A 14,213-nucleotide genomic window follows, 5' to 3' on the forward strand; every position below is an offset into this window, starting at 1 on the left:
AACATTTTTGTAAAAAACGTAAAAAATGAAATTTGAAAAGAAAAAAAAGTTATTTTACATTTTTTGTTTTTAAAAATTAAAAAAGTAAGAAAATAGAAATCTTTATTTCTCAGGGGTTGAAAATTATAGTTACGCTCCTGAGTTTAAAGCACATGCGCATTACACATTCTTTTTTGCGCAAATGTAAAGCGCGTAATTGTTGAAGCTTTTTATTGAAAAAAAACGCACATTACTTGGTGATAATTGAATTGGCATTAATATCTCCAGTGAAATCGTGACTAGAATGCTTACACTTTAACAGATTAATCAAAGAATAAAGTAAAAATTTAGCATTTAAAGAACGGGGCATTTAACCTCAAATTGGAAAAAGGCCGCCAGGAAACACCTGTCCTACCTTCCATTATCAAAATACAGAATACAAATTCTGTTATAATTTATTTGAATAAATTATCTCTTATCGAAAACATTAAAAATATAATCGAAAATCTATGTTCTCTCTCTCTCTCTCTCTCTCTCTCTCCCTGAGAGAGAAGAGAAAGAAAGGAAAGAAATAAAGAATCACTGCCCTCTGTAGGAGCATCGGCCGTCAAGAATCGAATCGCGAAAAGCAAAGGACACCTTGTGTCTGCCTTCCCTCTCCCAAAGTAATCCTTTTCCTGCTTTGTTTCTCCTTCCAATATAGTGCTTTAATCGGGGGGAAACAAAAAGGAAAAAAATAAACACCAATAAAACATGGTGACGGTTTGTGTGTAACAAAGAAACAAAGTTTAATGTTATAAATGAGTGATATATAAGATTCTTGTAGCACACGAGATGCATCCCCACCCCCTCCTCTGCCCTTTCTACCAATTCTTTAGTAAGTTCTTTTTAGTGAAACTAAGTTGGTGCGATTGACGTCCAGTGAATTTTTCCTTATATACTTTGCGAGTCTCCGCGACAAAGTTATACATAGAATTTTGTTGTGTTTACATCGTTTACATGTGAACAACCCATTCTGACAAGTAATTGATCTCACCAGCGAAAACAAAGTCGAGAAAATTGTTTGGGGGAAAAAAAGAAAATTTCTGACACATGTGCACAACACACAGAGCGCTCGTTGTATATTTCAGTGATTTCAGTATAAAGCTGTTTTACGGAAGTTGAACCTCGTGTAAAATATTCTTCGATAATAATTTTCGACGAGAGTGATGAAAAGTAACGAAAAAATGTGATGATAAAGGAAAAAAGTGATGTGAAATGAAATCCCTTGTGTGTTGAAAAGTGATGTCTCTAAGTTAAATGTGAATTAATTATTGTGGTTGAGTTTATTTGGCGTCGTGGGGGAAAAAAGAGAAGAGAAAAAGAAAAGGAAAAAAAAAGTTAGACGAACTGCATGGCCTGCAAGGGGAAATGCACCTCCAACGAGGATCGATCATCAGAGGAGAAAATCAAGAGGTTTTTCAAAGGGCGGATACAAATTCTCGGAATTGCATTTTTGGAGGAGAGAAACGACAACGACGACGACGACGACTGAATGAATCAGAGTCATCAAACTTGCCCGGTCTGGTGCCAACAACCTTTTAGTTAGGAAACGGCTCACGATGCGTTTGCTTTTCTACACGCTAGATTATAAAATTAGACGCTCGAAAGCTAGCTCAATTATAAAAAGAGTAGAAAGAATTAAAATAAAGAGACGAAACGAGAAGACGAGAGTCTTTTCTTAGTTTGCTTATTGTTAAAAAAAGATGTTATATTTCTAGTCCCTTTGCATTTAAAGAGAATTCGTCAAAATAAAAGAGACTGAAGAAATTAATTTATTTTCAAAAAAAGGATAAACTAAACTATGTCCTGCAATTTTGTTCAAGTACGTGATGTAGGTGACTTTGATGTTATTTCAAAGAAACAAAAGAATTTCAAGATAATTTCAACTAATTTTAGTCTACACATTTCAAATCAGAAAGATAGAAATAATTTTAATAAAAGTTTCGAGGGGGAGAAAAAGAATTCAAGTGTCAAAAGCACTTCAAAGAGGAGGGAAAATTCTTTAACGGTCAAGAAAGATTCTTTAAAGAGCAAGGTACATTTAAAGAGCAACGAAAATTCTTTCAAGTGCAGTGAGAATACTTTAAAGAGTAGAGGAGATTTTTTCAAGGATTCGTCAAAGAAAAAGAAGAGGAATTTAGTGTCAAATGAAAGGACATTGGATTTGAGATGTTTTAAAGTATTTAAAAATTTAGAAGAACTCTTACGCATTTAGCATGGAGAGGGGAAAATAAAGAGATCTCAATGGTCTCAAATGACAAGTTTAATTTCAACATTTGAGATGCCCCTTTCGAAACAGAATCCATCTGGAGCCTCAACGCAGACTTATATCACAAATGAAAACAATCATCTGCCACCCCTAAAAGCCGGGAGTATGGTTTTAAAACAGGGCGAGTCCCCTGTGATACAATGGAGTCACGAGGAAGTCTATTTACCTGTTTTGGAATCAAGTACAAATAATAGCCTGCAAAATTTGACGAGTAATTCAGAAAGTCTAAACTTGAGTTTATGTTCACACGCGAGTCACACCAGCCATAATAGTCACAATTCACACAATTCGAGTCATAACTCGAATTACTCGCAAACGAACAGTCAATCAAGCAGCCCAATGGTGAAGAATGGTCAGTCGGACGGCAATTCAAGTAGTGGAAAACCAAAAACAATGGCCGTTACACCTGAATTAGTGATGAAACTTTACATGAATAAATTAACCGCATACGAGCATCATGAGATTTTTAATTATCGACAAATTTATTTTATTGGAGCGAACGCCAAGAAGCGACCAGGAATAATTGGCATGCCAAATAATAATGATTATGACAATGATCAAGGTTCATATATTCATATTATTCACGATCACGTCGCCTACAGATATGAAGTGTTAAAAGTCATTGGTAAAGGTTCATTTGGACAAGTTGTCAAGGCGTACGATCACAAAAGTCAAGAGCACATTGCATTGAAAATGGTGAGAAATGAAAAAAGGTTTCATCGGCAGGCGCACGAGGAAATTCGAATATTGAGAAATTTACGTGAACAAGATAAGGACAATACAATGAATATTATTCACATGTTTGACTCGTTTACATTTAGAAATCATATGTGCATTACATTTGAATTGCTTAGTATCAATCTGTATGAACTTATTAAGAAAAATAAATTCCAAGGATTTAGTCTTCAGCTGGTGAGAAAATTTGCGCATTCATTGCTTCAGTGCCTCGAAGCCTTGTACAAAAATAAAATTATTCACTGCGACATGAAGCCGGAGAATGTTTTACTTAAACAACAAGGACGAAGTGGAATTAAGGTACGACTTTTTTCTTTCTTCCAAATTCAAATAATTTCAATTTCTAAAATATTTCCCTCTTTCAATTATTATCATTATATTGTTGTCATTCTCTTTAAATGAATTGTCTTGTCAATCAAGGTGCTTTATTTTCAAAATATAAATAAGATTGTCTCCATGACAGATAATTCGAAAAATAAACATTGCAAGGAATTTTAAAATTTCTCTATTATTACTAAATGCGTATATTTCATTAATAAATCAGTTGGAAATTTTTTTTTAAAAATTCATTATTTTACAAAATAGTATTTACCTACTTTTCTTTTCATTAATTCTTATTTCCTTTTTCTAAATTGTTTTTACAGTTTTTTAATTATTTTTTTATTTCATTTTTGCTTCCTCATGGAGGAGGGATTATATTTTATTTCATTTTTTTGGACATACATACATATTTTCTTTGTAAATAAAATTATTTGATTATTTGATGAAAAATAAGTTATTGTAAATTATAAATTATAAATAAATAAACAAAATTTACAAATTATTAAATATTTATGAATAAGAAAGAAAATAAAATAAAAATATTTGAAAAATATAAATAAATAATATTATTATAAACTGTATAGGTACATAATAAATAATAACAGAAAACGAAAACAAATATTTTATAATACTTTTATCATTCATTTTTAGTTCTATTCATTCATTTCTAATAAATTATTATTTTTAATTTATAAGGAATTCCTACTAATTGTAAATTAAAAATCAATAAATAAATTACAAATTAATTTCTATTGATTATAATTTAAAAATAATAATTAAAAATTAAATTAAAATGAAAATAGAGAAAAAATAATTTTTATTTTGAAATTACCTAACCAAAAAAATCTCTTTCTTTGTTAATTGAATTAATAATAATAATAATAATAATAATTAATTGTGAGAGAATAAAATATCTTTTTTTGGTATGCAGTACTATATTAAGTAGGTACTATAAGGTCGTGGAAATTGATTCATTTAAAAATCTAAACCAATTGAATATATTTATTGAGAGACAATGAGAGGAACAAAAGACAAACTTTTTTTTCTCTATTGAAAACTTTTTTGTTTGGAAATATTGGTTTGACGTGTGAGCATTGTCTCTAAATCTAATTAATCACGTCATATACGATTTTCTGCTATTAATGATTTTCATTGAATTAAAAGTAGTGTATGAAGTCATGTATATTATAGCAAAAGTGTGAAAATTGACAAACAATCAAAATTTATGTCGATTCTTGACTATTTTGTTTTGTTTCATTTTCTCATTTGAAGAGAAATTATTCATGCTGTTATATTAATTGTTGAAATTAATAAATACTAGCCACACTATCCGCGCGCAAGCGCGCGGGCATGTTGTTTGGAACTGCTTATTTTAAACAATTTGAAGCCATTTTATTTTAAAATTTTTTTGAATAAATAATTATTATTTCCTAACAAAAATATGTAACTAATTAAAGGTGGAAGAAGATAACAATTATAGAGATTTAAATTTTCATTTTGTATTATTTTGAAACTTTAAAATTACAAAAAAAAATTTAACAAATTTGAACTTCTAATTTTTTTTTTAAATTCAAATACACTAAAAAAAAGTTTTACTTGAAACAGCGATAAGTTTCTCTAGAATAGCGAAAGTATTAATTGAAACACTGAAAAATTTCGCTAATAATAAAGTGAAATCTGTAGTTTATCCTGGTAAATATTTTTGTCGTGCACATCGAAAAAAATAATTAAATTAACATATCAGATTTTCTAAAGTCAAAATAACGAATTTAATGTAGAAATTAATCAATTCAAAACTTTACAAAATTCACTCCAGAAATCACTGAATCCGATAATTTAGAAGAAAGTCAGACAAATGGAAGCTCTATTTTATATTTCTAAAATGTAATGTCAAATTTAACGCATTAGAAACGAATTTCAAGTGAATCTTATAAATTTTGTTAAAATACTATTACTGCTGTTAAACTTTCTTGTTGTACAAAGAAAATTGAATCTCGCAAAAGTTGTTCTAAATTTTATACTTTTATTTTAAAAATAATTTTGATTACGAAAATTTTAAATTATTCTAAAAATTAAAAAAATAATTATTCATTTAGCTTTTTAAACAAAGAATTCCGTATCTTTCGAAATTAACATACTGCAAAAAATTATAAATTAATTGAAAAATGATAAAGTTAAACAACTTTTAAATCTAATTTTTTTGGAAAACAAATTATCTGTCGTAAAAATACTAAGTATAATTTGCATTAATTATTTAATTACAAGATATAATATAAATAATGAAGCATCACATTAAAGAAAAATATTCTAAATTCATTTTTGGAAACAAAAAAAAAATTTCAGGTAAATTTTAGGCGTATGATAGCCCCCAAATTTTAATTCTATACATTGATTGTTTAATTGAGTTTTTAACTTTATAATTATCATTTACTCAGCAGGTATGTGTCCATAATTTAATTTTAATGATAAATCGTCCAAGGTCCTTCCGGCAGGACGAAAAAGACTCAGATGAGTCCCTTCGAAATCACTAAAGAAAACTAACATGGATTCAGATAAATAAAAAATGATATATATCATTGGAAAGGTAATGAAACAAGCTTTCAGCGCATATAAATATCGAGCTTGTAAGTTCAAAACTAAGGGCTGGGTAGTTTGAAGAAGTTACATGTTCCAAAAATTCACATAATTTTTAGTCACAGAATGACGAAGCCCGGTCCTGCCGGCAGGACGCTTTTCGCTTTATTTAAGAGACTACCTAGCCCAGGTTTATAAATTTAAAGACTCGATATTTACATCATTTGAAAGCTTGTTTCATTACCTTTCCAACGATATATGTAGTTTTATATTTATCTGCTTCCATATTAATTTTATAGAGCAATTTCGAAGGGACTCGCGCCTGAGTCTATACTCAGATATACTGAACAATATTAAAAATGATTCTTTTTTAATTAAACAATTAGGTTTCATTCTTTGAACGTTTCTGAAGAGAAAGAGACTTCTCCGGTCAAAAAATATTAATTTTTGGGGATTTTACATTAAATTTACGAAAAAATGTTTTTTTCACTGTTTAAAAACATAGCAAGTTTGAAGGCTTTGAAAAATGGTTTAAATTATTATTTTAAAAAGTCAAAAATATGGATTTTTTCGTCTTTTCGTCTATTTTAATCCCAAGGAGTGCCAGAAAAGAAAAGTTAAATTCCCTTTTTTAAAAGCCTTTTTTTCGGAACGTCCTTCCGGCAGGACGGGCGTTTGGACGATTTATCATTAACATTATTTAAATATTGAGAATAGATATGTGATGTAGGGGTAGGGGGACAGTTTTCCCAATCTGCATTTCCCAATAGTTATTTTTCCCAATAATTGTTTCTCCCAATGGTCATATTTGCCAAAATTTTATTTTTTCCCAATGGACATTTTTCCCAAAATATTTTCTTCGTAGTAAATATATAAGATGTAATAAACTAACTTCATTGTTATGTAGTAACATGGTTGCCACAAAATGATAAATATAAAATTCTAGGCTGTTTCCAGGATTTTCCAGGTAAATACTTATGAAATTCCAGTCAAAAATTAAAAAAATTTCTGGCCCAATAACAATTGGGCCAGAAATTTTCAGAAATCTTCAGCTCTAAAAATTTTTTAAAAATTCTAAATACCAAAAACCTAATAAGAATAAAAGACCAAAAATTTTTCTTCCTTAGAGATTTTTATATGGCAATGAGATAAAAACATTTTTTAATTTTAAGTTAAAATATTCTTAAAAATCTTTAATAGACAAAATTCCAGAAAATTTTTAAATTAAAAAAAAATTATTTATTGTTCCTAAACTATGACAAGAACAATAATAATTAATATCTGGGTCATCGAAATGAATTTAATTCACAATTTATTAATAAATGTAGCCACAGCCGATAATCAGCAGAGGAGATGGGTCAAAATTCGTGAAGTGGGCAACTAATTTTCAGTTGGTCAATAAGTTTTCATAAAATTTATGTTTTTCTGTTTGAAATAATAAATAAAAAATACAAGTTGAACAGTTTTGCAAAATTCGTTTTTTTGTTGTACATATTGTTAAACAAACTTTTTTGCATGAATTTAGAAAAGTTTTTTTTTTAAATAAAGTAATAGGTAAAATTTAATGATTTTTGGTATGGTTATATAAAAATAACACGATTTTTGATTAACATTTTTCATTTTAAAATTTAACGTAATTTGATAAAATTATAAACAATTTATTTAAACAAATGAAAATAAATGCAACTTCTCGATCTGTTATTTTATTTTTCAAAATTGAATATAGTTCCTTATTTAATGCCCAAGTATTACCAAAAAGAAAAAATTGGTATTTTACATTTGTTCAAAAGAAATAAATAATTATGTTAATAATAATAAGCATTAAAAAATCATAAAATCTTAAAAATATTTTTTTTAGCTTCATTAATTAACAAAATTAATTATAAAAACCTATTAAAATAATGTTTGAGTGTTTCTGATGTATGAAAAAAGTATAACAATTTATTAAATTGTTTAAACAATTAATTGTTGTTATTTTTTTAAATCTGCACTTAGGGCTGGAAATTTCTAGTTTTTTCTCAATAATTGTGCAATTTGTCAAGAGTAAAACATCTTGTAATGATAAAAAATAAATTAATTAAACATTGTTTAAACAATTAATTGTTATTTTTCTCATAAAGTGTACTTAGAGCTAGAAATATCTAGTTTTTTCTAAATTCAATCAACTAAAAAAATTAAATTTAAAAAAATAATAAAATAAATGTTAATAAATTGTTTTAAACAATGGTTAAATAATAAATTTTTAGTTTTTCTATTACACTTAAGTGTTTAAGTTATATAAAAAATGTCACAATTAAGAAAAAACTAGGAATTTATAGTTTTAAGTACAGTAAATTGAAAAATTAATAGAATAAATTGTTTAAACAATGTTTAAATATTTAATTTTTTGCTTTTCTTTGATACTTAAATGTGGTAGTTACAAGAAAATGCACAATACAGAAAAAACTAGAAATTTCTAATCCCAAGTACACTTTATGAGAAAAATAACAATTAATTGTTTAAACAATGTTTAATTAATTTATTCTTTATTTTTTATCATTACCAGATGTTTTACTCTTGACAAATTGCACAATTATTGAGAAAAAACTAGAAATTTTTAGCCCTAAGTGCAGATTTAAAAAAATTACAACAATTAATTGTTTAAACAATTTAATAAATTGTTATACTTTTTTCATACATCAGAAACACTCAAACATTATTTTAATAGGTTTTTATAATTAATTTTGTTAATTAATGAAGCTAAAAAAAATATTTTTAAGATTTTATGATTTTTTAATGCTTATTATTATTAACATAATTATTTATTTCTTTTGAACAAATGTAAAATACCAATTTTTTCTTTTTGGTAATACTTGGGCATTAAATAAGGAACAATATTCAATTTTGAAAAATAAAATAACAGATCGAGAAGTTGCATTTATTTTCATTTGTTTAAATAAATTGTTTATAATTTTATCAAATTACGTTAAATTTTAAAATGAAAAATGTTAATCAAAAATCGTGTTATTTTTATATAACCATACCAAAAATCATTAAATTTTACCTATTACTTTATTTAAAAAAAAAACTTTTCTAAATTCATGCAAAAAAGTTTGTTTAACAATATGTACAACAAAAAAACGAATTTTGCAAAACTGTTCAACTTGTATTTTTTATTTATTATTTCAAACAGAAAAACATAAATTTTATGAAAAATATTGACCAACTGAAAATTAGTTGCCCACTTCACGAATTTTGACCCAGATGAAAAATTATTTTTTAAGCGAACTTTATTTTCTGTTTACTAACAATTGTTAGTCAAAAAATTTTTTACTGTTCCTAAACAATGGCTAGAACAAAATTTTCTCAAAAATCTTTAAAAACAGGCAAAATTCCAAAAAAAATTTTAAATTCCATACTATTTATAATTTTTTTATTGTAATAATAATAAATCATTTATATGATCCACTTTTACCTGTATGATACTTTCTTTATCACCATATACTTTTTTTGGGAATTATGTTCATTGGGAAAAACGACCCATTATTGGGAAAAATTATTAATGGGAAAAACGTCCATTGGAAAAAAAACCTATTGGGAAAACTGTCTACCAACCAAATATTTTTAACTGAAAAAATTGACAATATAGATTTTCATTGATTTGTTGAATTTTCTATGAATCACGTATTAATTAAAAACATAAAAAGTAAAACACGTTAAAAGTTTATAAAATAAACATATTAGACAATATTTTTATGTAATAAAAATTATAAGAAATAAAAATTGTATTAAATTACTATTTTGTAAAATATAGATTTAATAATTTAAATTTATGTTGTAGTCTTTAATAATATAGTAATTATTTCAAATAATAATAATAATCTGTCAAAAATTATGAAAAATAAATATTATATTTTTAACAACTACATTATTTAGAATTTTGCAAGTTAAAAAATTATTAAAAAGTTAAAAAACTAAATATTCTGTAATTAAGAAATTAAAAAAAATATAATTCAATTGAATGTAAATTATATCAAATAACTTTTTTTAATAATATTGAAATAATGTTAACATTAAATTATAGACATTAAATTATAGAAAAGTATTTACCTTTAGAGAAAATGATGGTTGTAAAGTTAAAAATTGAATTAAACACAATAACAGTGCTGCTAGATGATTAAAACGACAAATCTTCAAACTTTTCTTATTTACCTTCAGAAATCTTTAAATTAGTCAAAAAACTTTCTTCAGATTTTTAAAAAAATATAAAAAAAGCCAATACTTAACCCACAAAAATTAATTTTCAAAACAAACAAATGAATGGAGATAATTTGCTAACGGAAAGGAAACTTACGATTATTATAATGTATTATTATTATTATTATTATTATTATTATTATTATTATTATTATTATTATTATTATTATTATTATTATTATTATTATTATTATTATTATTATTATTAATGAATAAATAAAAAAAATTACATTATTACTTTTTATTTAGTATTAATGAGTTTACAAATAAAATAAATTATATCATTATTACAAATATTATTCTTATCATTATTATGTAAAAAAATTTTTTTTTTACTTTGAACAAGAATACTTAAAAAGAATTTTTTTCTTTTTATAAAAACTGACAGCGAATTTACGTTTAAAAAAATCGATACTAACACGCGGAATTTAAAAATACGCAATTAATAGAGGCGAAAAAAATTTTTTATTAAAAGTTTTTTTTTAGAAAATATATTTTTGTCTTTTAGATATCGGACTGAGAAATCTTCTTTTTCTCTCTCTCAAAAATTTTTATAAGAGTGAATATAAATTTTTATTCTTGACTCTTGAATACATTTTTTTGGTTATTCAAATAAATAAAAGTTTAATTTGTTTTCAGTAAAATTTTACAACGGCTAATAAATAATATAATTATGAATTTCTTGTACTGCTTTTATTATTATTATTATTATTATTATTATTATTATTATTATCTTTTGTCAAAAAAAAATAATTTTTATTTTTGAAAAAACTATTCTGAAAAATTTTAAATTAACGATGTATTTTCGTAAAGAAATTGAAATTGAAGAAAAAAATTCAACAAATTGAATTTAAATTAAAACATTTTACAATTAAAACTAAATTAAAAATCTAACAAATTAAAATTATATTAAAAATTTAATAAATAATTAAATTAACTAATTAAAAAGTTCAATAAATTAAAAATTAAAAAAATTCGCTGCAATTGAAATGAAAACAATTAAAAAATTTATTATTGTATTATTCATTACAAATTTTTTTTTCTTTTTACAACCGTAGAAGAATTTTTATTCCCACTATATATAAAAGATTTTAATTTTTGAATGCACCTCTTTTTTCACTATTGTACGTTTTTTCTTCTTTTTTTTGTTAAAAATTTCAAAAATCACTATCATTTTTTTTCTTTTTGTAATAAAAAAAAATCGAATATGGGTGATTCTCCCGAAATACTCCTTTTTGTGAGTTACAAACAGAAAAGAAAAAAAATTATTATTTATGGATTAATGCAGTCAATTATATTGAGCTTTCAAAAATCTACCACCTCTATAGCATGATCATGCTAACTTTTAGCTTTTAAACTATATATTTTAAATTAAAATTTTCAAAAAAATTAAGAGGTTAAAATTTGGCGCCGGCGTTTTTTATTATATATATTTTTCTATTTACAAAAAATTATTTAAAAATTATAATTTATTAATATTATCTATAAATTTTATAGATTTTGAAATACTTACAGTTATCAAAAATCTCTTTAAACAATTGTCAAAAATTATTTTTCATACATTTTAGGTTCACTTTTCACTGGCAGTTTGTAAACAACCGACAATCATATCAATTTTTAATTTTTATTCAAAAAAGTGAGAGGAATGACGGGTGAGAGGAATGACGATTTCAACATTTTTTAATTTTATTTAATTGACAAATAATTTTCCTCCAGCTTAGAATGCCCTATCATGTTTATAAAGGATAACTTTATGTGAAAAAAATTTGCGATCAATTTATATATATTAATATTGTTTTTATTAGGGGTGAGAGGAATGACGCTTTAGGTTGTGAATCTCTGCTTATGTCTCAATTTTAATTTTTTTAACGCAAAATAATAACATTTTTTAAAAAGTAACTTAAGAAATTAATATTAGAGATGTTAATTTAAATATTGATCACAATAATTAATCAATATCTCTACCCACAGCAAAAATATTGGATAATATTAAACGAGTGAGAGGAATGACGCGGTACTACATGACAAATTTCATTTTCTATATTTAAAAAAACTACACGACATATTTTATTTATATTTTTGAAAATTATTCTTAAATATCATAACTTTTAGAAAAAATTAATAAAGTACCAATTTTCATGTTTTAAATAATTGTTTTACCTATTGAAAAAATGAAAAGCACTTAGATGACAGGTTAGAAAATCGATTTTGAGGTGGTAAAATATTTTAAAAATGTATTAAACAATAAAATTTTACAACTTTTTCTTGCAGAACATTTAGAAAAAGTGATAAAATAGGGAAATATGACTTGGTATTTTCCCAAATGATTATAATTATTTAGAAAATCTTGATTACATGCAAAATGAGGTTTTTTGGAGAATCACCCATATGGGGTTTGAGATTCTTTAATCTCTCTATATGTACATATCTTTTTCCTTTCATTTCTCTCGTCACTCGCACTAACAAGAGAAAAGATCCTCGGAAAAGATATTTAATGATCCCAAGTAGAAATGTCCGGAGTTAGGACGGAGTTAAACACCGACATGGTACTGACTCAGTACTGACCGTCGGTACTGACTTTCGGAACCCGATCAGTACTGGGAGTATACTGACTCCAAAACCGAATCAGTACTATGTCGGAGTTAGAAAAGTTCTAAAATCAGTACTGGCAGAAAACTGGCTTAACACTAAATCAGTACTGCGAAGGAGTTAAAAAAACAATCAAAATTTGTTATAATGTAATTAAACATTAAACATCGTTTGATTTATTAACAATTAAAATATTTGCAAAGATTTGTAAAAACATTATTCATCAACAATAATATCAACCATTTTATTAATTTATTATTAACTAATAGATATATTTTAATATTATAATAATAAATTATTATTAATTAATTATTTTTAGAATTATTACGTATTATTAATAATAAAAAAAATTTTATTTTTTAAAGCTGTATATATATTTTTATTTATTTATTTAACAAAAATTTTTCTTAAATAAATTTTTTTTTATTATTATTTTAATAAATATTTAGATTATAAATAATAAATAAATAATTATATTAATAATTTTTACCATATTATTATGATGTATCTATTAATTACTACATAATGACTTGATAAAATGTATATAAAGATATATGTATAATAATTTTTCTTGAAATAAATATAATATGCAGTGGATTTATTATTAAAGCACTGTATATATCGGTCCCACAATTCAAAAGGAAGTTTATGCGAGATAACTCCCGAGCTTGCGTGGCTATGCGGTATGTGTATTCGACTTGCGTCCTCGAGGTCTAGGGTTTGGTCCCCCGTGCGTGCGATATTTTTCCGTCTTAGTTTCTATTCCAAGCTTTATTTTATTTATTTTTATTTATTTAATGAGATCAAGTTCCTAGGGCTTGGAGCCCACTAAGGAACTACATACAAGAATTTACAACTATGTAATAATATAGCATAATTCTTAAAGTTAAACAACAAAATTTATAACTTATAACTAATATAATATAAAAACAAGTTGTTCATTTCATGACCATTAAGCTTCCTCAATATATATTATTATATATAATTTTTAAAGTTAAATAATTATAATAGTTTATTAAATATAATTAATAAATCTTCTTTTTAAAAAATCAAAAAAAAATTAATGTTATAGAGTTTATCATAAATTTTTTTTCCTATAATATATATATATATATATTTTTTATTTTCTATATGTATTTTTTACGAAAATCGAACAAAATTAATTTTTAATCGCATTAGCTATATTTCTCGTGTGATCTACGCGTAAAAATACACGTGTGCCAATTTTTAACTCTCTAGGTATAGGCCAGTCGGTGAGTGCAAAAAGTGCACATAAGTGCAACCTGAAAAGTCGAAGCAGTTTCTTGTAGTTTGAGGGCCCCAAATAAGAGCCCCATAGTTTGCACCACATTTCCGTTTGCGAAAAATGGTGTAAACAATCGTCAAAGTTCGAAAAACATGGTTTTTCGATGACTGTTGCTTCCGGTTAAATTTTAGGGAAAAAAGTTGTGATTGAAAGTTATAGAGC

At 25.1% G+C, this 14,213-nt stretch overlaps 1 protein-coding gene across 2 annotated transcripts in view; it reads left to right on the forward strand.

Annotated features, from left to right (window-relative positions):
* Window positions 1-187: 187 nt before the first annotated feature.
* The window catches only part of LOC122497805 (dual specificity tyrosine-phosphorylation-regulated kinase 2-like), a 45,407-nt gene continuing 31,381 nt past the window's right edge, over window positions 188-14,213 (forward strand). The window contains exon 1 of one of the 2 annotated variants that reach the window (XM_043605105.1): window positions 188-3,325. In XM_043605105.1, coding sequence (XP_043461040.1) covers window positions 2,276-3,325 — 1,050 coding nt within the window. In that variant the 5' untranslated portion in view covers window positions 188-2,275. The remainder of the gene's footprint in view (window positions 3,326-14,213) is intronic. The other variant, XM_043605106.1, reaches the window with a different exon arrangement.

The sequence above is a fragment of the Leptopilina heterotoma genome, unplaced genomic scaffold, assembly GCF_015476425.1.
Source record: "Leptopilina heterotoma isolate Lh14 unplaced genomic scaffold, ASM1547642v1 Lhet_14, whole genome shotgun sequence".
Classification (NCBI taxonomy): domain Eukaryota; kingdom Metazoa; phylum Arthropoda; class Insecta; order Hymenoptera; family Figitidae; genus Leptopilina; species Leptopilina heterotoma.